Source organism: Pan troglodytes, chromosome 16 (genome assembly GCF_028858775.2).
Source record: "Pan troglodytes isolate AG18354 chromosome 16, NHGRI_mPanTro3-v2.0_pri, whole genome shotgun sequence".
In the NCBI taxonomy this organism is placed as follows: Eukaryota; Metazoa; Chordata; class Mammalia; order Primates; family Hominidae; genus Pan; species Pan troglodytes.
In genome coordinates, this window is record NC_072414.2 from 64,707,418 (window position 1) to 64,730,668 (window position 23,251).

The 23,251-nt window shown below is 42.4% G+C and overlaps 1 protein-coding gene across 5 annotated transcripts in view; it reads right to left on the reverse strand.

The window, feature by feature from the left end:
- Nucleotides 1-12,583: 12,583 nt before the first annotated feature.
- The window catches only part of ADPGK (ADP dependent glucokinase), a 32,455-nt gene continuing 21,787 nt past the window's right edge, over nucleotides 12,584-23,251 (reverse strand). For 3 of the 5 annotated variants that reach the window (XM_016927157.4, XM_054667785.2, XM_054667786.2), the window contains 4 exons: nucleotides 21,624-21,744; nucleotides 17,472-17,668; nucleotides 16,776-16,874; nucleotides 12,584-14,108 (listed from right to left, as the gene is read on the reverse strand). In XM_016927157.4, the coding sequence (XP_016782646.1) occupies nucleotides 13,554-14,108; nucleotides 16,776-16,874; nucleotides 17,472-17,668; nucleotides 21,624-21,744 (972 nt within the window). In that variant the 3' untranslated portion in view covers nucleotides 12,584-13,553. The remainder of the gene's footprint in view (nucleotides 14,109-16,775; nucleotides 16,875-17,471; nucleotides 17,669-21,623; nucleotides 21,745-23,251) is intronic. The other 2 variants (XM_016927158.3, XM_063795255.1) reach the window with 1 other exon arrangement.

Consider the following 23,251-nt stretch of genomic DNA (forward strand, 5'->3'; position numbering starts at 1 on the left):
AGTCTAGTATATTAGAATGAAATGGTCTAGTTACTTTCTGAAACTGGAAAAGTCTTAGTGAAAAAAGAGGAAGAGAGATTTAGGAGCTAGTATCAACAGGAATTGGGGATTGATTGGATGTGGCAGGTTAATAATTGGGTACCCATTTCGGGGCTTAGATAACCAGGGAGAGTAAAGGAATATTGGACTAGGGTCGAGGGTTGGTTGTGGAATCTAGTTTTAGATGTTTAAGATATCTAATGATGATATCCATCAGATACCTGAATAGCTGGATTTCAGGAATGAAACCTGGTTTGAAGATAAAGATTCAGGAGTAGGCCAGATACGGTGGCTCACACGTGTAATCCCAGCACTTTGGGAGGCCAAAGCCAGAGGATCACTTGAACCCAGGAGTTGGAGACTGGCCTGGGCAAGATGGCTCAGACCTCATGTCTACAAAAAATTAAAAAGCCAGGCGTGGTTGTGCGCACCTGTAGTTTCAGCTATTTGGGAGACTGAGGCAAGAGGATCACTTGAGCCTAGGAATTTGAGGTGGCAGTAAGCTATGATCATGCCACTGCATTCCAGCCTGGGAAACAAAGCAAGACCCCATCTCAAAAAAAATTTAAGATTCAGGAGTAATTTAGATTTGAGGAATCATCAAAACCATAGTTTTGAAAGGAGTCATCTACGGAAAGCTAGGAATAAGACGACAGGCAACCAAATGAAAGAAGTATTTAGAGGGAGAAGCAGAAGAGCCCACAAAAAAGAAGCATATGATACAAGAAAAAACCCAGGAGAGTGGTATTATGGGAAGCCAACGAAGAAAGGTTTGGGAAGAGAATGGTCAGCCTCATTGAACACTTCCAACAGAGAGGTACTGTTATCCCCATTTTATAGAAGAGAAAGCTGAGGTTAGGAGAGACAAAACAAATTTTCAAAGGTAAGTGGCAGGACCAGGATTTTAATCCAGGTCTGGATGCAGAGCTCTTGCTCTTAACCATCAATCATCAAGCAGTGATGTATCTTTGATGAAGCAGTGGTGGCAACAGAAACTTAAGGACTTGAAGACTGAATGAGTAGATATTGGACTACTTTTATTTCAGAAAGCTTTGATGTAGAGGGAAGAGGTTTTCAGAGGACAGAACTGTATTCATTACTCTGATCCGAGAAACTTCTAATATTTGGGGAGAGAAGGGTAAAAAGGTAGTCTTTTTAAAGTATAGCATGGTGGAAACAGAGAATGCAAGAGCAGAGCTTTTGAGTTTTTCCACATTTGGGGGCAAGATGGTGCTTTGCTTCCAGGGATAGCAGTAAAGAAGCAATGCTTTCCACATTAGTTTGACTTAGATTTTCTTTTAAAAATAAACTCTACTAGGGTGTGCAGGGTCAGTCTTTTGGGCATGTGAATTTGCAATTTTTCTTTCACTCTGGTGAGATAGGAGCTATTCTAACTTCTAGTATGGGGGTTGGTTGCTCATGTCATCAGAATTTGTAACAGAATTAGGAAAATGAAACCAAGAACATAATCACAGCTACAGATGTGGTTTTAGAAAACTGAAAGAGAGAGGCAGGAAAGTAGAAGTATGAACTAGCAATGAGAAAAAAGTATCCTTCTTGCTGAATAATATTGGGCAAAACTGTGCATTCCAAAGACAGTAAACCACTTTGGAGTGTGTCACTACAATGATTTTTGTTTTCAAGGAAAACTCATTATTGTCTGATAATGGCTTAGTAGTTCATGTCGGACCAATCCTTCCACAAATAACAAATGTAAACAAGTGGTAAATATAAAATACTCTCTCGGTTTAACTTTAAAAAAATACATATGATTGTTCAAAGAAAAAATATCACAGTGTATTGTGAGGCTGAACATACATAAATAACATGACAACTATAAAGCATATATGGTTGCAAGGTTTTAATATTTTATGTAGTGGGACACAAAATTAATCCTAAATAGTTTGTGAAAAGCTGAACATGGTCCTAGCCAGAGCAATCAGACAAGAGAAAGAAAGGGCATCCAGATCAGTAAAGAAGAAGTAAAACTGTCGCTGTTTGCTGATGACATGATATACCTAGAAAACCTTGAAGACTCATCCAAAAAGCTCCTAGAACTGGTAAATCAATTCAGCAAAGTTTCAGGATACAAAATTAAAGTACATAAATCAGTAGCCTTGCTATATGCCAACAGCAACCAAGCTGAGAAATCAAGAACCCAACCCCTTTTACAATAGCTGCAAAAAAACAAAAAACAAAAAACAAACAAAAAAACAACTTAGGAATATACTGAACCAAGGAGGTAAAAGACCTCTACAAGGAAAACTACAAAACATCACTGAAAGAAATCACAGATGACGCAAACAAATGGAAATACATCCCATGCTCATGTATGGGTAGAATCAATATTGTGAAAATGACCATACTGCCAAAAGCAATCTAGAGGTTCAATGCAATTCCCATCAAAATACCAAAATCATTCTTCACAGAATTAGAAAAAACAATCCTAAAATTCATATGAAACCAAAAAAGGGCCTGCATAGCCAAAGCAAGACTAAGTAAAAAGAACAAATCTGCAAAGCCAAAGCGAGACTAAGTAAAAAGAACAAATCTGGAGGCATCACATTATCTGACTTCGAACTATACTACAAGGCCACAGTCACCAAAACAGTGTGGTACTGGTATAAAATCAGGCATATAGACCAATGGAACAGAATAGAGAACCCATAAATAAAACCAAATACTTACGGTCAACTGATCTTCGGTAAGCAAACAAAAAATGGGGAAAGGACACCCTATTCAACAAATGGTGCTGGGATAATTGGCAAGCCACAAATAGAAGAATGAAACTGGATCCTCATCTCTCATCTTATACAAAAATCAACTCAAGATGGATCAAACACTTAAATCTAAGACCTGAAACCATAAAATTCTAGAAGATAACATTGAAAAAAATCCTTCTCTACATTGGCCTAGGCAAAGACTTCATGACTAAAGAACCCAAAAGCAAACAAAACAAAAACAAAGATAAATAGATGGGACTTAATTAAACTAAAAAGCTTCTGCACAACAAAATAAATAATCAGCAGACTAAACAGACAACCCACAGAGTAGGAGAAAATTTCTGCAATCTATACATCCGATGAAGGACTAATATCCAGAATCTACAAGGAACTCAAATCAGCAAAAAAAAAAAAAACACAAAAAACAAAAAAAACAAATTCCCATCAAAAAGTGGGCTAAGGACATGAACAGACAATTCTCAAAAGATATACAAATGGCCAAGAAATGTGAAAAAATGCTCAACATTGCTAAAGATCAGGGAAATGCAAATCATAACCACAATGTGATACCATCTTACTGCCACAAGAATGGCCATAGTCAAAAAATCAAAATATAGATGTTAGCATGGATGTGGTGAAAAGGAAACACTTTTACACTGTTGGTGGGAAAGTAAACTAGTATAACCACTATGGAAAACTGCGGAGATTCCTTAACTAAAAGTAGTTCTACCACCTGATTCAGCAATACCACCCCTGGATATCTTACCCAGAGGAAAATAAATCATTATATGAAAAAGATACTTGCACATGCTTGTTTATAGCAGCACAGTTTGCAATTGCAAAAATATGGAACCAGCCCAAGTGCCCATCAACTGATGAGTGAGTAAAGAAATTGTGGCTCATGCCTGCAGTCCCAGCACTTTGGGAGGCCAAGACAGGCAGATCACTTGAGGCCAGGAGTTTGAGACCACCCTGGCTAACATGGTGAAACCCTATCTCTATTAAAAATACGAAAATTAGCCAGGTGTGGTGGCGCACGCCTGTAGTCCCAGCAAGTCAGGAGGCTGAGGGAGCAGGATTGCTTGAGCCCAGGAGTTTGAGGCTGCAGTGAGCTATGATGGCACCACTGCACTCCAGCCTGAACAACAGAGGGAGACCTTGTCTCTTACACACACACAGCAACTCATAAATCAAGGGAAAAAAAGAAGAAATACTTTGAACTAAATGATAATGAAAACAAAATGTGTAGGATTCAGCTAAAAGTGCTTAGAGGGAAACTTAGAATTGTAAATGCTTCTATCAGAAGAAAGGAGAAAATCAGTGATACAGGTTTCCACCTTAAGCTAGAAAAAGCAGAGAAAAATAAACCCAAAGTAAGTAGAAGGAACAAACAAACAAGTATTAAAGAAAAATTTGAGAAGCCCCGAATTCTATGGAAAAAAAATTTATGATAAATCCCTACAAAGAGCTGAGTGCGGTGGGTAGCTCATGCCTGTAATCCCAGCACTTTGGGAGGGGGAGTATTGCTTGAGCCCAGGAGTTCAAGACCAGCCTGGGTAACATAGTGAGACCTACGTCTCTCCAAAATAATTTAAAAAATAAAGAATAAGTTAGCAGGGCACGGCGTCACATACCTGTGGTCCCAACTACTTGGGAGGTTGAGGTGGGAGGATTGCTCGAACCCTGGAGATTGAGGCTGCAGTGAGCCACGATTGTGCCACTGCACTCCAGCCTGGGCAATGGAATGAGACCCTCTCTCCTGAAAAAGAAAAAAAAAAAAAATCCCCAGCTAAACTGATCAAGAAAAAGACAAATTACCAGTATCAGGAATGAAAGCGGGTATAACATTACAGATTCTGCAGACATGAAAAAGGGAATGTTATGAACAGTTTTATGACAATAAACCTGACAAATGCAATAGACAAAAATCTTTGAAAAATACAACATACTGCCTGGCATAGTGGCACATGCCTGTAGTCCCAGCTACTCAAGAGGCTGAGGCAGGAGAATCGCTTGAACCCGGGAGGCGGAGGTTGCAGTGAGCCAAGATCGTGCCACTGCACTCCAGCCTGGGCAACAGAGCAAGACTTCGTCTCAAAAAAAAAAAAAAAACAAAAAAAACCCCAAAACAGAAACAAGATGAAATGTAAAATCTTAAGTCCTACTAAAGAAACAGAATTTGTAAATCAAAAGTAATCCTTGAAAGCAGACTCCTGGCTCAGATGATTATACTGGTAAATTCTGTCAAACATTTATGGGGCAAAATAAATTCAGCCTTACAAAAATTTGCAGAAAATAGGAGCGAGAACTTAACTTGTTTATATCAGGCTAGCAATAACCCTGATGTCAAAACTGGACCAAAGACATTACAAAACAACAAAACTATAGACTATTACCCTGTATGAACATAGGTACAAAAATCCTCAACAGAATATTAGCGAATCAATCCAGCACTATATAAAAAGGTGAATATGTAAATCATGACCAAGTTGGAGTTATCCCAGGACCCTAAGCTTGGTTCATTATTGAAAACCAAAGTACTCACATGCATTAACAAAAGAGAAAAGTCATATGATTTTAGTAGATACACAAAAAAAGCAATTTTTTTTTTTTTTGAGACAGTCTTGCTCTGTTGCCCAGGCCAGAGTGCAGTGGTGCAACCTCAGCTCACTGCAACCTCTGCCTCCTGGGTTCAAGTGATTCTCCCACCTCAGCATCCCGAGTAGCTGGGACTATAGGTGTGAGCCACCAGGCCCAGCTAATTTCTGTATTTTTTCTGGGGGAGGGGAGGGGGGGCGGTTTCGCCATGTTTGCCAGGCTGGTCTCGAATTCCTGGCTTCAAGTGATCCACCTGCCTTGGCCTCCCAAAGTGCTGGGATTACAGGCATGAGCCACCACACCTAATAATTTTTTTTTTTTTTAGATAAGGACTCACTGTTGCCCAGCCTGGAGTGCAGTGGTTCAAACAGCTCACTGCACCCTCGAACTCCTGGACTCAAGTGTTCCTCCTGCCTCAGACTCCCAAGTAGCTGGGATCACAGGCATGCGCCACCATGCCCAGCTAATTTTGTTTAAGAGATGGGGGTCTCACTTTGTTGCTCAAGCTAGAAAAAAATAAATTTTTAAAAAGCCAGTATAGCCAGGCATGGTGGCTCACCCCTGTATTCCCAGTACTTTGAGGGGTGGAGGCAGAAGAATCACTTGAAGCCAGGAGTTCAAAACCAGCCCAGGCAACATGGTGAGACCCCATCCCTACAAAAAAAATTTAAAAGAAAAATTAGCTGGGCGTAGTGGCACATCTTGTGATCCTAGTTACTTGAGAGGCTGAGGCAGGAGGCTCACTTGAGCCTGAGAGGTTGAGGCTGCACTGAGCTATGATCTGTGATCATGTCACTGCACTCCAGCCTGGATGATGGAGCGAGAGCCTGTCTTAAAACACACAAACACAAAAAACCCATCATGTTTCTTAAATGATAAAGGACTGTTACATAAAATATACAAATAACTTCAAAAACTCTACATTAAGAATACAACCTGAGGCCGGGCGCGATGGCTCACGCCTGCAGTCCCAGCACTTTGGGAGGCTAAGGCGGGCGGATCTCTTGAGGTCAGGAGTTGGAGACCAGCCTGGCCAATGTGGCGAAACCACGTCTCTACTAAAAATAATACAAAAATTAGCCAGGCATGATGCCTGTAATCTCAGCTACTTGGGAGGCTGAGGCAGAAGAATTGCTGGAACCCGGGAGGCAGAGGTTGCAATGAGTGGAGATTGCACCATTGCACACCAGTCTGGGCAACAGTGAAACTGACTTAAAAGCAAAAAAACCAACCTGACTAGAAAATGGACCAAAACCCCTCACCTCACCAAAGATACACAGATGGCAAATAAACATATTTAAAAATGTTCCACATCATATATCATCAGAGAAATGCAAATTAAAATGAGATACCACTACATACCTATTAGAATGCCCAAATCCAGAACACTGACACCACCAGATGCTGGTGAGGATATTGAGCAATGGACTGTCATTTATTGATGTTGGGAATGCAAAACAGTATAACCACTTTGGAAGACAGTTTGGCAGCTTCTTACAAAACTAAACCTACTTTTAATGTTAGAACTCAGCAATCACACTCCTATTTACCCAAAGGAGTTAGAAATGTATGTCCACACAAAAACCTGCACATGGATGTTTACAGCAGCTTTATTCACAGTTGCCAAAACCTGGAGGCAACCAAAATGTCCTTCAATAGGTGAATAAATGAATAAACTGTGGTACATCCAGATAAAAGACTACTACTCAATTCTAAAAAGAAATGAGCCATGAAAAGATATGTAGGAAACTGAAGTGCGTATTACTATAGAAAGGAACCAATTTGAAATGGCTGCATCCCACATGATTCCAACAATATGGCCTTCTGGAAAAGGCAAAACTATAAGACAGCAAACCGATCAGTGGTTGCCAGGCGTTAGTGGGGAGGGAAGGATGAACAGAGCACAGAGGGTTGTTAGGGCAGTGAAATTACCCTGTATGATACCATAGTGGTGGATGCATGTTGTTATATTAATATATTTGTCCAGGCCAGGTGTGGTGGCTCATGCCTGTAATCCCAGCACTTTGGGAGGCTGAGGTGGGCAGATCACCTGAGGTCAGGAGTTTCAGACCAGCCAGGCCAACATGGCAAAACCCCATCTCTACTAAAAATACAAAAATTAGCCGGGCATGGTGGCGCACACCTGTAATTCCAGTTACTCAGGAGGCTGAGGCAGGAGAATGGCTTGAACCCGGGAGGTGGAAGTTGCAGTGAGTCAAGATTGTGCCACTGTGCTCCAGCCTGGGTGACAGAGTGAGACTCTGTCCAAAGCCACAGAATGTACAAGACTGAAGCCAAAAGTAAATTATGGACTTTGGGTGATAAAGATGTGTCCGTATATATTCATCAGTTGTAACAAATGTGGGAGATGTTGATAGGGAGGGAAGAGGCTATGCATGTGTTGGGGCAGCTGGTATATGGCAAGTGTCTGTATTTCCTCTCAATTTTGCTATGAACCTAAAACTTCAATACCCTTCTCAGCCCCTGAGAAAGTAAAAACAAAACAAAATCATAAAAATTCTCAGCAAATAAAGAATAGATGGGAACATCTTCAACCTGATGAAGGGCATCCATGAGAAAAAAATGCAATGGATATCATATTTAGTGAAATATTGACTACTTTGCCCCTAAGATCAGGACCAAGGCAAAGATGTTTGCTCTTACCACTTCTATTCAGCATTATACTGGACTAGAGTTCTGGCCAGTGCAATAAGGCAAGAAATAAAAAGGCATAAAGACTAGAAAGGAAGAAATAAAACTCTTTACAGATGACATGATTATGTAGAAGATCCTAAGGAATCCTAAAAATAAATTATTAAAATAAAAGTGATTACACCCAAGTGGATTTGGCAAGGTCACAAGATACAGTCAATGTACAAAAATCAATTGTATTTTTATATACAAGGAACAATTTTGAAAATAAAAAAAAAATCACAAAAGTGTCAAATACTATTGATATGAAATACTTAGGAATTTAACAGACTACACGTAAGACCTCTACTCTGAAAACGGCAAAAGCACTGGTGTGAAACAGAAGGCCATTATAGAAATATATATCATGTTCATGCATTGTACGACTAAACACTGTTAAGATAAAAATTCTTCCGAAATTCATCTATAGATCCTATCATAATCCCAGCAGGTTTTGGGGTAGAAATTGACTTGACAAGCTGGCTCTAAAATGTTATGGAAACACAAAGGACCAAGAACATGTAAAGCAATCATGGAAAAAAACCAAAATTGGAAGACTTACACTGCCTTACTTCAAGACTTACTATAATAGTGCTCATGTAGCACTGGCATAAAGATAGACAAATAGAGCAATAAAACAGAAGTGAGTGCATACATAGACCTTACAGTTATACAGTCATTTGATTTTTGATAAAGGTACCAAAGCAATGCAATGGGAAAAGTCTTTTCAACCAATGTTGCTGGAATGACTGGATAGCTGTATGGAAAAGCAATCTAGGGGCAGGGGTTGGGGAGATGTACAACACGGTGACTCTACTTAATGTATTATTGAAAATTTGCTAGTATATAAAAATACAATACAAAAGAATTTAAAGAAGAAAAAGTTATTGAAAATTGCCAACAGAAGATTTCAAGTGTTCTCACCACAAAAAACTGAGACAATGCATAATTAGCTCAATATAGCTATATACCTACAGCTAATGTAAAGGTAATATATACATATTTCAAAACATGCTGTACATGATAAAAACTTACACATTTTATATACAAAGTGAGACTATATTTGTGACATAGGCATGGTCCAATATTTCTTTGGGCATAGAGAAGAACATTAAGACATTAAGAAAAAGGATATCAAGCCACAGACTTGGAGAAAGTACAAAACATATCTGACAAAGGACTTGTATCCAAAATATTTTGGATGCAATTCTTATTACTCAAAAAAACCTAACAACCCAAACAACATACACAAAGCAAACAACTCAACTGGGGGAGAAAAAGGCAAAAGATTTGGACACTTCACAAAGAAAGATATATGAATAGTCAATAAGCACATGAAAAAGTGCTCATATGTCATTAGGGAAATACAAATTGAATCCATGCTGAAATACCACTGTATAACTGTCAAAATGGGTAAAATTAAACATTGACAACTCCAGATGGTTGTGGGGAAGAAAAGCAACCACAACTGTCATATGCTGTTTTAGGGAGTGTAAATGGTCCAACCATTTTGGAAAAAAGGCCTTTCACCCAGCAATTTCCCTCCTATAGGCCTTTACCCAAGAGAAATGACAGTACGTCTACACAAACACTTGTTGACAGCAGCTTTATTCATAATAATTCCAAAGTGGAATGCTCTGTACTCACAGTGGAGTACTATCTAGCTATAAAAAGCAACCAACTACATGCAACATGGATTACTCTAAAAAATACTATGCTAAATGGAAGAAGCTCTATACAAAGGACTAAATACTGAATGGCTCCATTTTTAAGTTGCATTCTGAAAACAGGCAAAACTGATTTCTGGTGGAAAATAACTGGTTGTTCTGGGGCTTGAGGTATGCGGTGGGGATGACTTGGAAGTGGCATGAAGGAACTATCTAGGGTGATGGAGACTTTTCATTTTTGCTGCTCCTTGCAGATCAAGACTAACTCAGACAATGTGCTTGGGGCTGTCCATTCTGAATCTTTTTTTTTTTTTTTTTTTTGAGACAGAGTTGGCTGTGTTGCCCAGGTAGAAGTGCATGATCTTGGCTCACTCCAACCTCTGCCCCATGGGCTCAAGCAGTTCTCTTGTCTCAGCCTCCCCAGTAGCTGGGATTACAGGCACCCACCACCATACCCAGCTAATTTTTGTATTTTTAGTAGAGACCGCGCCTGGCCCATTTTGAATCTTGGTAGCCACTTGGGTTAGGTAAGCATATGCATTTGTCAAAACTTACCTGGCTGGGCGTGGTGGCTCACGCCTGTAATCCCAACACTTTGGGAGGCCAAGGCAGTCGGATCACCGGAGGTCAGGAGTTCAAGACCAGCCTGGCCAACATGGTAAAACCCCATCTCTACAAAAAATACAAAAATTAGCCGGGTCTAGTGGCAGGCACCTGTAATCCCAGCTACTAGGGCGGCTGAGGCAGGAGAATCGCTTGAACCTGGGAGGTGGAATTTACAGTGAGCCGAGACTGAGCCACTGCACACCAGCCTGGATGACAGAGCGAGACTCTGTCTCAAAAACAAAAAGGCCAGGTGTGGTGGCTCATGCCTGTAATCCCAGCACTTTGGGAGGCCGAGGCGGCTGGATCACCTGAGGTCAGGAGTTCAAGACCAGTCTGGGTAACCTGGTGAAACCCCATCTCTATTAATAATACAAAAAACTTAGCTGGGCGTGGTGGCAGGTGTCTGTAATCCCAACTACTCCGGAGGCTGAGGCAGTTGAATCACTTGAACCCAGGAGGTGGAGGTTGCAATGAGCTGGGATTGCACCATTGTACTCCAGCCTGGGCGACAGAGCGAGTCTCTCTCAAAAACAAAAACACAAAAACAAATTTACCAAATGGCACACTTAAAATTTGTGCAGTTTCACTATATAAACATTTTCACTTTAAAAAAAAAAAAGACCAGAAAACAAAATGTTAAATTATTACAAGTAGCTTTTCAGTGATTTAAAATAGTTCTAAAGAGACCCAGGAAATTCTCTGTTCAGCTTGGTTATAACTGACAATTATTTAGCTCTTAAATATGTGCCCCATACTGTGCTAAATATTCCACATGGCAGTCTCCTGTAATCAACAGCCCTATGAAGGTAGGTACCGCCATTAACCCCATTTTACAGATAAGCAAAGTAAGGCTCAGTAAGGGTAACTTGTCCAACATCATTCAATACTCACCACCTCAAAACCTTTTGTAGAATTTGGATTTCTTCTCAAACTTGCCAGGAGAATACAATGCAAACTGTACCTGCATGATAAGATGACGGATTTTTGGCTGTACTCTTACTTCTTGGTAGTGCTTTGTATGCTGCAGCTTTTCTTTTCCCTGAAACTAAAATCAGTTTCAAATGAAAGCCAGAGGGAGTGTACCAACACTTTTCAGGAAGACTCACCCTTCACCAGGCATCCTTTTTAGGCCAATGGATTTTCAAAGATTTCTTCATATAAAATCATATGTAAAATACCTGAAGCCCCCACCCGTTCAGCTTATCCTACCCTTCCAACTCACCTCTGCATAATCTGTCTTGTGTGATAAATACCCATCACTTCTATTGCTTAGCTGCTTCACAAAAAAGATGGACATTCTGCAGCGGGATGTATGTATGTTCAAATCTATATACACTTAGACAGTCACTGACATTTTACAAAACAATGCTTACTTATACTTACCCTTATAATGTATCATGTTTTTATGCTTTTTGTGATAACCACCAAATGGATTTAGTAGCTATTAGTTCAAGATCCATTATTTGAAAAACACTGCTCTAGGGTATGTGTAGTCTATACTCCCTGAACTAGTCTTTACTGGCATCACCAATCAAAAAATGGAGAACGAGTTAAGAATATACACTCAGGACCAGGGGCTTAGTCAACTTAGACATTAGAAAAGATCATGTCAACACTTCAGGACTCCTAATAAAGTCTTCTTAGGTTTAGAATATAAATATTTCAATTCTTGAGAAAATAAAAATTTCATGTGAGCCTTTCTAATAAAAATAGGCTAGAAGGTTGGTGGTTATTTTTAACTTATCTGGGAAACAGAAGGAAGAGGTAGCAGCCAGAGATTTCCTTAATTTAAGCCTAGAATGCAGCTTTGAGTTACAAGCTGCATTCTAGGCTTAAATTTACTTTGAAGGAGTAATCAAGCTTTCTTATCCAAAGCAGGGAAAGGGAGGTCACAAATGAAGAGCTTGAGGTAGCTTTGAGATTCCAGAAGCTGCTGTGGGCCCAGGGGAAATGAAGACCCCTGAACTAGGCAGGCCCACCACCAGCTGCCATGTTCATACTGCCCTCCCAACAAGCTGAAAAGGCTCACCATGCTCTCAAACTGCTATGCTCCAATTCAGCTTTAACTGGGCTACTTCATACTAGTACTTTGTGTCACTTTCAACCCCACAGGACAAGCCTATAGCTCAGGCTCAGCATGAGGGACTGCAAGCACCTCAAGAGCAAAGTAACATGCACATCACAAATGAAGATCAGAATGATTTTTATCTTATCTGGTTCCAGAGTGGTGATGGAGACAAAAATCAATTACAGACAGAATTCCTGAAATGTAAATTGTTTTTAATATATTTAAGAGCACACAGAAGTCTTGATTTATAAAAAAATAAATATATAACATGACAAATTTACTGATGATCCTGGAGCTCTGAGGTCAAACTCTTTAAATGATCAGTGAAAACATAAAACATCCATGATCTGTTAACACACACAGGAGCATATTCCAGTTGTAAAAAACAAATTCCTTGAAGGCTCAGAACGAACAAAAATCAGTCTTTATGGCAGAAAGCACATCCAAAGCTAGGCAATGAAGTTCAGCCTGGGCCACGTGAACCTTTCACCAGCCAGCCTATAACCTATGGAGCCAGGACAGGAAAGCACGATCCTTCAGCTCATGACGCTACCCAGGCTTCCAGACAACTGCAGAATGAAAGAGTCCCTCAGAGGCTCCCCAGCCCCTGCTGCCATCATAAAGCACGGGAGGGATTGTTTTGTCCTTAGCGGCTCTGTCCTAAATTTGAGAGCAGGAGACTGAGAAGGTTATGCTCATTAAATATTGTCATTGTAACACTGAATGGAAATCATGATCCTTGCCCATGGGCACTGAGCTGAAAGAGGAACCTCACATGAGGCTTTCCTAGAGACCAGGATGTTGGGTGAGTGGGCGTGCACTTCTCAAGTGGGCAAGGAAGAAGTGCTTTTCTCCAGCTGACATGCTCTCAGGGGTGAAGAAGTTTAGCTTAAAATACCTGATGGCGCTGCATAAACTGGGGATTTAGGAACTGAGTTTTTAGCTCTGTGACACACAACATAAAAAACAAAAATCCAGTCTCATTAGCTAAATTCGGATTAAAATCTGAAATGTTTTTATGGAGTTGCCAACAGGCTGGAATGTATCTGATACAGTTTAATCTGCTTTTATTTCTTTGGCTGTCTTCCAAACCACTTTCTTCCTGTAATTCTTAAGTTGGCTAGTTCTCCTTCCTCAGAAAAATTACCCCTAAGAATCTTCCTAATAGTGAGGGTGTACTTCCGAATAGAAGAGTCCTTCGGCTGAAATGGCATCTCCAAGGCCTACAGTTCGAATGGGGTCTTTACACACCAATACTGGTGTGAAGTGGAAGGATATTCCCTCTCTGTGCCATTCTACTACTGGCTTGTTTGGGTTTAATACAATCCTGGAGCCTGCCTCCGAATGGGAAGTCATGAACTCTTGGGGTGCCCTCAGAGACACTCGGCTGGTGTCTATGGTTTCTGTGGCGCAGGCCTGTGTCCCAGCCACACGAGCTCCTGCAGCCACGGCTGCCAGCTGGTTGGCCCAGTGTCCATCCACAGTTGCCAGGATGTGGTAGACCAGCGTGTGGAAATGGATCCTGGTGAGATCCGAGGCTCTGCTTTTACTCCTCCCATGTTCTTTCAAGATCCAGAAGAGGATGTCACTGACCATGCCCACATCAGGAACACCGTTCCAGGAAGAGAGAGAAGAGTGAGGTCCAGAGGCCGACTGGGTGAGAAATAACAGCTCCTGTTCATTCAGCCCAAGGGAAGTCACCGCGGGAAAGACCTGCTAACAAAAACAACAACAGGTATCTTTCTGATGGAGATAACCTGGCTTCTAAGATGTCTTATGACACAGCCAGTGACTAAATGACAGGGAACACAGGCAGGCAGCTTTCTTCCTTGATACAGGACTCCCTGGCCCTGAAGTCACTGTTTTAGCTATCACACCCCTATCTTCACCTTCATCATCATTTGGGAGAAATTGGAAAGCTGCAGTAACATTGTTTCAGATGCAGTCTTTTGTGATATGCCACTGTAAGACAAAAGGCAGAGGTGTCTATATTTTGTGTTTCTTTCCATGGTCCCTAGCTTTTGCCACTGCACACATAGGAGATACTCTTACCACTGATGGGGCATGGCTCTCAGTTCCTGAATGTCAGCAGTATTAGACCACTAAAATGGAGACCTCAAGCAACATACTGTCAGGGTTATAATGATTTTTTTTGTACAAAACACCAAGAAGCAAAAAGCATACAGTTTCATGTTAGAGCTAAGCTTTTTAAAAGCAGGTGTGGGTTAGGAAGACTGTCTGAATTTAGCAATAACACTGTAAGAAAAAGATTACCAAACAGGTGTCCGTGTTTTCTGTCTGATGGGGAACCACAATATCCACCTCCCTGTCTTTCTTACTTAGCACTTCCCTCCTTAGAACCAGAGAACCACACTTAAGGTAACAATTTTTGCAGGAGAGAGGAGTCCTTGTATGTATGTATGTATGCATGTATAAAATGGTTTTAAAAATTTAATGGCCTACATCTTTGTTGGAGCAATAGCAGCTTTCCTTCACTGCATGTTCTTCTGTGTCAGGCACTGAGCTAAAGGCTTTATTTCATCCAATTCTTACTGTAATCTTCTGAGGGAAGGAGGGACTGCCTCCATTGTACAGACTAAGCCTCAGAAGGGTTAAGTAGACAGTTACAGAGAAAATGAAATAGAAATGGCTCATTTTTTTAAAGGTGAGAAGAAAAACCCAAACAAAAGCTATACTGAAAAACACCAAGAGTGAACCCAAGTGTAAACTATGGACTTTGGGTGCTGATGACGTGCCTGTGTAGGCTCACTAGCTTAACAAATGTACCACTCTGGTGCAGGATGCTGGTAGTTGGGGAGGCTTGTGTGTGAGGGGACTGGAAGTATATGGGAACTCTCTTGGATTCTGCTCTATTTTGCTATGCACCTAATATTACCATAAAAAAAAATGAAGTCTATCGAAAAAAAAACAAAAAACAAAAAACAAAACCAACGACAGTCAGCCCTCCATATCCGTGGCTTCAACCAACTTCAGATGGAAAACAGAGTATTCAAGGATGTGGAACCTGCAGATAGGGAGGGCCAACTTGTCTAATCCACAGATTCCACAGGGCCAACTGCAGGACTTAACCATCTGCAGATTCTGGTATCTGGGAAGGGTTCTGGAACCGCCCCCCCGCCCCACACACCGCTGATGACGAGGGATGACTGTATACTGAAATACCATTTTTTCATCTGTCAGACTGATATAAATGCAAATTTTAACATTCTGGTAGCAAGGATATGAGGGAACAAATATTTGTAATTATTGCCAGTGGGAAGTAAACTGGTATAATTCTTATGGAGGGAAATCTGGCAATCTCAAAATTACAAGTGCTTTTTTATGCTCCAGTCCAGCTGTTCTACTTCTGAGACTTTCTCCTAAATATGGACTTGTTCACAGGCAAAATAAAATCATGTATAAAAGTTGTTCACTGCAGCACTGTGTGTAACAGCAAAGGGCAGTAAATAACCAATATGTCCATCAAGAAGGTTCAGGTTAAGTAAACGGAGGTACATCTACACATTCATTTTAATCATATGGCTGTGAAAAGACAGAGGATACTCTCCATGTTAGTGATGCAGGAAGATCTCCAAGATATATTTAGTGAAAAAAAGAGCAAAGTGAAGAACAGAGTATTCAGTAGGCTATGCTATCTTTTTGGGTAAAAGGGGATGGAAAACAAAATCAGGATATATTTCCGTATTTTCTTGTACAAAAGAACTCTGGAAATAAACTGATGAAGGGTACAAGTAGGGAAGGGGAGGAAGTAGAAGGGAGACGTCATTGTATATCTTTTCATAGTTTTTGGGTATTTTTTAACCAAATGAATATATTACCAATTAAAATTAGGTAACACTAGATTGCCAGGTGAGGTAACTTGCCTGAGTTCATGAAGCCCGTGAGTGCAAGGCTGGAATGCCAACCCAAGTCTCCAGAGCTTGTGTTCTGAAGCTTCACCTGCTCAGATTTATACTAATCAATGCTGCTGCCCAGAGGCAGGCACTGAACACCCAGATGCCTGAGGAAGGAGGGAGGTTCCCTCAAAGTTTCTTTGCTTTGAGCTTCTTGAAGTTCAACTGAAAGCAGCTGAGCTGGGCTTTCAGTTTTTTCCATTCACTTTCAACTTTTCCATTCCAGAGGAGAAATAAGATCAACAATCTGTCAGTTACACTGCCATAACTTTAACCTAGTAGGAGATACTGCTGTTTCAGAACAGTCCTGGATCCTTATTTGGATCTCCATGGACTTGGGTCTGAGTGACACAAACCTACATGTCAGTGAGCCAGTCCCTGAGCCCAAACAGATGGTCCCACTGCACAAAAAAGCTTCTCTGCAAGGCTCTATGAGGATCAGGGCCAAACGATGGTCCCATGAGGTTACCTGATGGACAATGCTGCTCATGAGCTCCCTGTTAGTCATACTGGCCAGCTCTAGGTGAACTGGAATACCAGTGGGGATGTCAGAAATGGAGGTTACAACCTGCAAAGAGAAGAAGATAAGCACTGCCATTAGAAATAGAAGGAAGTCAAGAAAGAGGGAAGAAAAGATCAGATCCTGAGAGGCGGTTCCTCCTGGTAATGGCCTTCTTTGCATGCTCACGGGAGCTACAAGCAATGTGGGTCCCCCACCGCCTCTGTGGACAAGGGACACTCTTCCCACCAGGGAAGACTAGGCTGTGCAGAGCTATCAGGGATACAGAATCAGAGATGGCAGTTCACTTCGACTGCTGTACGAATCTGTAGGAGTTGCAGCATAGCTGATGTGAAGTGAGATGATACAAATAACACAAAGGACACAAACTACAAACCCTGCAGCTTGCAGCCATGGTCGGTTTAGCACAGGATGCAGAGGCTCAGGCAAGAAGATGTTCTGCCCTGTCCTACTCAAGCTGCTGCCCACGTCTGAAGGGATACAGTGAGGTGCCTCACTGCAGCAGGAGGCAAGCTCCACAGCCAGCTGCCAAGATATGTCCCTGGGAGGCCAGGACCTAAGACAAGGCAGCAGATGCCAAGAGAGGCTGGAACCTGAAGAAAACCACCAGCTGAGATCTGTGAAATTCTGTAACAGTGCCATTACCTCCAAGAGTCTCTTCCTCTGGAGCTCCTTGCTTTGTCCCTCCATCATGTGCAATCCAGAGAGGACCACCAGGTCTGGCTGAAACTCCTCCAGGCTAGACACAAACACCTCCAGCATATTCATGGCCCCGTTGGAGAGGTCGTGAGAGAAGATGAATCGGTTGGCATGGGGAGCTTTTAACTGGCCCCACTCCTCCCCTGGAAAAACCCAGTCAACACAATGGGAAGAAAAGGAAGAGGCTTTAGGTCTCCTAGCTGTGGGGGCACTTTCAGGCACCTCACAGGAGCCTTGGCTCCAAGCAGGCTGGTTTCTGGCTGAGGAGACCCCAGCAACACTGGCCTAAGGTCAGCATGGCACTGCAAGAAACAAACCAAAAACCTAAACCCAAACCCAGCCAAGAAACAGAAACATAGTATGGGTGCTATATGCCTTTTTCAAGGTAATTAGCTCCCCCTGAGTCCCAGGAGAGCCCTACTTGAGCTCTCAAACACAGGAGAGACAGTACAGAACGGCAGCATGACTTCCAAATACCAGCATACAGTGTGCAGCACGCACGCCCTGCAGACAGTATAGGCTGTCATTGTTTAAAGCACATTCTTCCTCACAGCATTGCCCTGAGCATCTTTCATTCAGTTGGAACTTAAGCAGGCTGAATTTCTTCCCAACAGCCAAGCTCACTGCATCTCCTCTTCCCTGCTGCCCATCAGTGGTTTCTGGGCACCTGATCCAAAGGGTCAGACTATCTGGCTGCTCCAGTTGCTTCTATGTGAGTTGCTTTAGAGGAATGACTGTTTAAAGACCCAAGTTCAAGTGCTAGTTCCTCCCTAAACATGAAGCCTTTCCTAATCCTACCACCCCTAAGCAGACTTGATTACCTCCTTTCCGGGGCCACCACTGTACCCTAATACAGGACTGAGGCACATGATTTTGCAATTCCTTTTTCTTTTTTCCTTTTTTTTTTTTTTTTTTCCCTGAGATGGAGTTTCACTCTGTTGCCCAGGTTGGAGCGCAGTGGCGCGACCTCAGCTCACTGCAACCTCTGCCTCCCAGGTTCAAGCGATTCTCCTGCCTCAGCTTCCCGAGTAGCTGGGATTACAGGTACCCGCCACCACGCCTGGCCAATTTTTGTATTTTCAGTAGAGACGGAGTTTCACCATGTTGGCCAGGCTGGTCTTAAACTCCTGACCTCAGGTGATCCTCCTGCCTTAGCCTCCCAAAGTGCTGGGATTACAGGTGTGAGCCACCATGCCCAGCCTGCAATTACTTTTTCCAAGTGTCTATCTCCAGCAGTAAACTGTGAGCTGAGGGCAGGGCCTGTGTCATCCTCTGTCATATCCCTTCTGCATCATGCTGTGTCTGGCCTATAGCCATGGGAATGAATTAACAAAAGAACAAGCAAATAAGAGAACAGACTGATGACCTAAATGCCCATGACAACAAAAAATATGGGTATGAACCCCAAATCCAACATTTTGCAAATCAACAAAGACTCTGTATGATGGGAAAAATACATTACATTGATACTCTCCAGAGAGCAAGACGTGGACTCAACCCTTGAATAGTAACACTGCTAGGAAACACGACCTAACTGAACCTAGGAGAAAGGAGCCACACTGTATTCAAAATACAGTGATTTCTTCAGGAAGTGACAGAGGCAAAAATAAACAGGCTTCTGCAAGGCAAGGATGAGAAGAACCGTGCAGAGCTGCTTGCTGTTTCCACAGGAAACAAGGCAGCAGATGCCAAGAGAGGCTGGAACCTGAAGAAAACCATCAGCTGAGATCTGTGAAATTCTGTAACAGTGCCATTACCTCCAAGAGTCTCTTCCTCTGGAGCTCCTTGCTTTGTCCCTCCATCATGTGCAATCCAGAGAGGACCACTAGGTCTGGCTGAAACTCCTCCAGGCTAGACACAAACACTTCCAGCATATTCACGGCCCCGTTGGAGAGGCCACGGCAGGGGGCAGATGCAAATGGATCTAATTCTGCCTGTAATGGTAGTTAGCACCCCTCTTTCCTCACAAAGTGTTGTATTCATTTCTGTAAGCAATCTCTTCTCAGTATATCATCCCGCCCTCAGCCAGTAAGTCAGCAAAACCTCTGCGTAGTGACTCACTGGATTCCCAGCCCAAGCCTGACAATGGGCTTCTCTGGGGAGATCTGGTAAGAGAGAATGTGGAAAAAAAAATGGACAAATCCCTTGGAATTTCCCTATTGAGGTCAGAGAGAAGCTGGGAATGGATTTCTGTTGAGAGAGCTGAGCCCAGGGCTGCTGCCACTAGACTAGGCTCCCTCCTTGGACCTAGGAAAATGTCACTTCACAAAGTTTAATGGAAGTCCACTGCTTTGTATGCAGAAAAGGCATAGGAAAGAAAAACTGAAGTGTGAAGCTTATAAACCCAAGGATGGAGACACTCTTTGTGCGGTGAACTGTGCTGTCTCCTGAACTACATACAAGGCACAGCTGTCCAATACAACATCAAAGTCTTGCTGAAGACATAAGACTCTCCACTCTGTAGTCACCAGGAAAAATGACAAACCAGGAATCACAAAGGTCCCCAGTTCCTGCTGTGGGTGCCAAAAAAACTGACATGAATCTGGAACTCATGGCAGCAATACCTCAGAGGCTCATCTTTAGCAATTCCAGACCCTTCCAGTCCACAGTCAGGTCATTCTTTTATTTATTTATTATTATTATTTTTTGAGATGGAGTCTCGCTCTGTTGCCCAGACTGGAGTCCAGTGGTGCAATCTCAGTTCACTGCAACCTCCGCCTCCCAGGCTCAAGCAATTCTCTGCCTCAGCCTACTGAGTAGCTGGGATTATAGGCGCCCGCCTCCACACCTGGCTAATTTTTGTATTTTTATTAGAGACAGGGTTTCACCATCTTGGCCAGGCTGGTCTTGAACTCCTGACCTTGTGATCCACCCGCTTCGGCCTCACAAAGTTCTGGGATTACAGGCGTGAGCCACCACGTGCGGCCAGGTCATCTTTTCATCCAAGCTGCTCACAATGTTTCCGCACACCAACCAATCTCTTAATTCTTACCACAATGATCAGGCAGTAAAAACTATTACTCTTACTTCCCATTTGGGAAAACTAAAGCTGAGAAACTCAAAAACTTGTGTAGCATTAAGTATGAATTGCCTACGTCAACGCTGTGTCCCTAATTTTCAGACCCTATCCTTCTTTAATTCCCAACTGATTCTAGTAAGCACCCGAAAGAGAACCAGAACATGTTACAACTCTTTTTTCTACCTGGAGAAAGGCATAATTCTCAAGAAATAACATAGTTCATATCTTATGTTAAAGTTAATTACTCTAGTAGAGAAGATTCTCTTAATTGACTTGGAAGTAGTTCACTGAAGAGTATTAAGTGCTGCTTTAAGGTACCAATTAGTCTGTTTAGATGCTTGAGTCTTTAATGTGTATTAACAATGTGTTGAATCAGAAACTCAAGAGTCTGAGTTCTGGGCAGAGGGAAAATTACAGCAGGAAATACACAGGATGAAAGTATGTCCAAGTATTTAATATTCTCTCAGAAACCAGATGCCTAATCTACGTAACATATAAAATCTGCTGGGAAGAGGGGATGGGATGCAGTGGATGTGGATTTATTAACATTAGAACATCTGATGGGAAACAATACAGTGATGTTAAATACAAAACACTTCCATTCACACACCCAAGGAAAAATAAAATGCTCCAGAGAAACTTGCCAGAAGCTTGGAATCAACCCCAAGCAGCTTGGAAGAGTCAGTCAGAAAGGCCTAGGGCAGAATCCAGCACAGAGTTGAATGGATGCTACCTGCCTTTCTCTTGTCTTAGTCATAAAGGAAAACTTTATATATGTGTGTTTAACACGTTTTCACTTTTATTTGAGATGCTTGCTTTCCTATGACCTGATTTATCTTGGGTTCGGAGCAATTCTGCTTGTAGACCTGGGAATTTTCTTCCATGTTATAATACTCAGTCTCCCTTGAGACAACGGCCAGTATCAGCTCAGTAGAACCAATAGGTCAGGAAACTTTCAGTATGGCAAAAACAGGATCCTGCTAATTTACAAAGATAAATTTCTGGCACAGTCACACCCCAATCTGACAATACACAGTCCCTTGACTGGTCTTGCCACCATTACTTACTCATTTCCTTACCTGCTTGATACTCTAAAATGAGGTGGAACTCATCCACTTCCTGCAATGACTCTGGTGGAACAAAGACATTGTCATCAAGAAGCTCATGTAGCTTTGGACCAACTGGACCGCAAAGAAGAACCTGGAGGCAAGCAACACAAAGTCCATCAGGAGCCCCGTTCCTTTCCCCACAGAACCTCAACGGCACCCCAGGACAGTACATTCAGGCTGATTCTAATCATTTCAACAAAATATTGGAATCCAAATCTAATTCTGAAAGCTGTTGGTTTGGAGGTGTGCGGCAGAAGGCATGTCACCAGGGCTAAGGCCTCTGGAGGGTATGGCCATAATGTACCCAGAACTGAGAGGCTGACAAAAGAACTGTGTCACAGCCGTCAGGCACCTATGCAGCTGCTGCATCTCATTCCCTCTGCTGCAGACTGCACGTTTGTGTCACCTTCCCAAATTTAGATGGTGAAGCCCAAACCCCCATGTGGCTTATTTGGAGATAGGGCTTTTGGAAGGTAATTAATATGAAATGAGGTCATAAGGGTGAGGTGAGGTCCTAATCAGATAGAACTGGTGGCCTTATAAAAAAAGAGAGAGAGATCAATCTCTCTACCCCCACCGCATGCACCAAGGACAGGACACGTGGGAACACATTGAGAAGGTGGCCACCTGCAAGCCAGGAAGAGACTTCTCACCAGAAGCCACACCTTGCTGGAACCTTGTTCTGGGGCTTTCCAGTCTCCACTGTGAGAAAATAAACTTCTGTTGCTTGAGCCCCCAAGTCTATGGTATTGTGCTACTATGGCAGCCAAAGCAGACCCTACCCCCACTTTCTTTACTCACTCACACCTTGTGCAGGCAAACAGACATGGGATGTTGTCTGCAACAAAGCTGCCAGATGAAAACTGTTTGAGTTTTTATACAGTATAAAAAAAGTTTCTGGATCACCATATCCTCAACCGGGTGACCTCATTTGTGGAATAAAATTCTCTCCCATTACTGAACTGTTAAGTGACTAGGACAGCCTTTCCAATATGAGAATTAAAGAGCATCCCAACTGAGAGACTTCAGGGGAAGGTGCTCTGCAACTTTTCCAAAACCTTTTTCTTCAACTCCAACCAGAGCCTCCCTCTGGCTATTCTTTCTAGAAGCCATTTCGTATCTGTTCCTGCTCCTCAACTCCAATAAACCGCTGTTTTTGACACAACATTCAAGCAGACTCAAAACCACTGAACAATGAGGACGGCACTGAGATTTAAAGGAAAGTCCACAGAGATTATCAGCAATGCTTCATGATTTTTTTTTTTTTTTTTTTTTGAGACAGAGTTTTGCTCTGTTGCCCAGGCTGGAGTGCAGTGGTGCAATCATAGCTCACCACAGCCTTGACCTCCCAGGCTCAAGCGACCCTCCTGCCTCAGCCTCCCGAGTAGCTGGGACTACAGGCATAAGCCACACCACCTGGCTAATTTTTTATTTTTTTTTAATTTTTTTGAGACAGTCTCACTCCGTCACCAGGCTGGAGTGCAGTGGCACAATCTCGGCTCACTGCAATCTCCGCTTCCCAGGTTCAATCAATTCTCCTGCCTCAGCCTCCCAAGTAGGTGGGATTACAGGCGCGTGCCACCACGCCCAGCTAATTT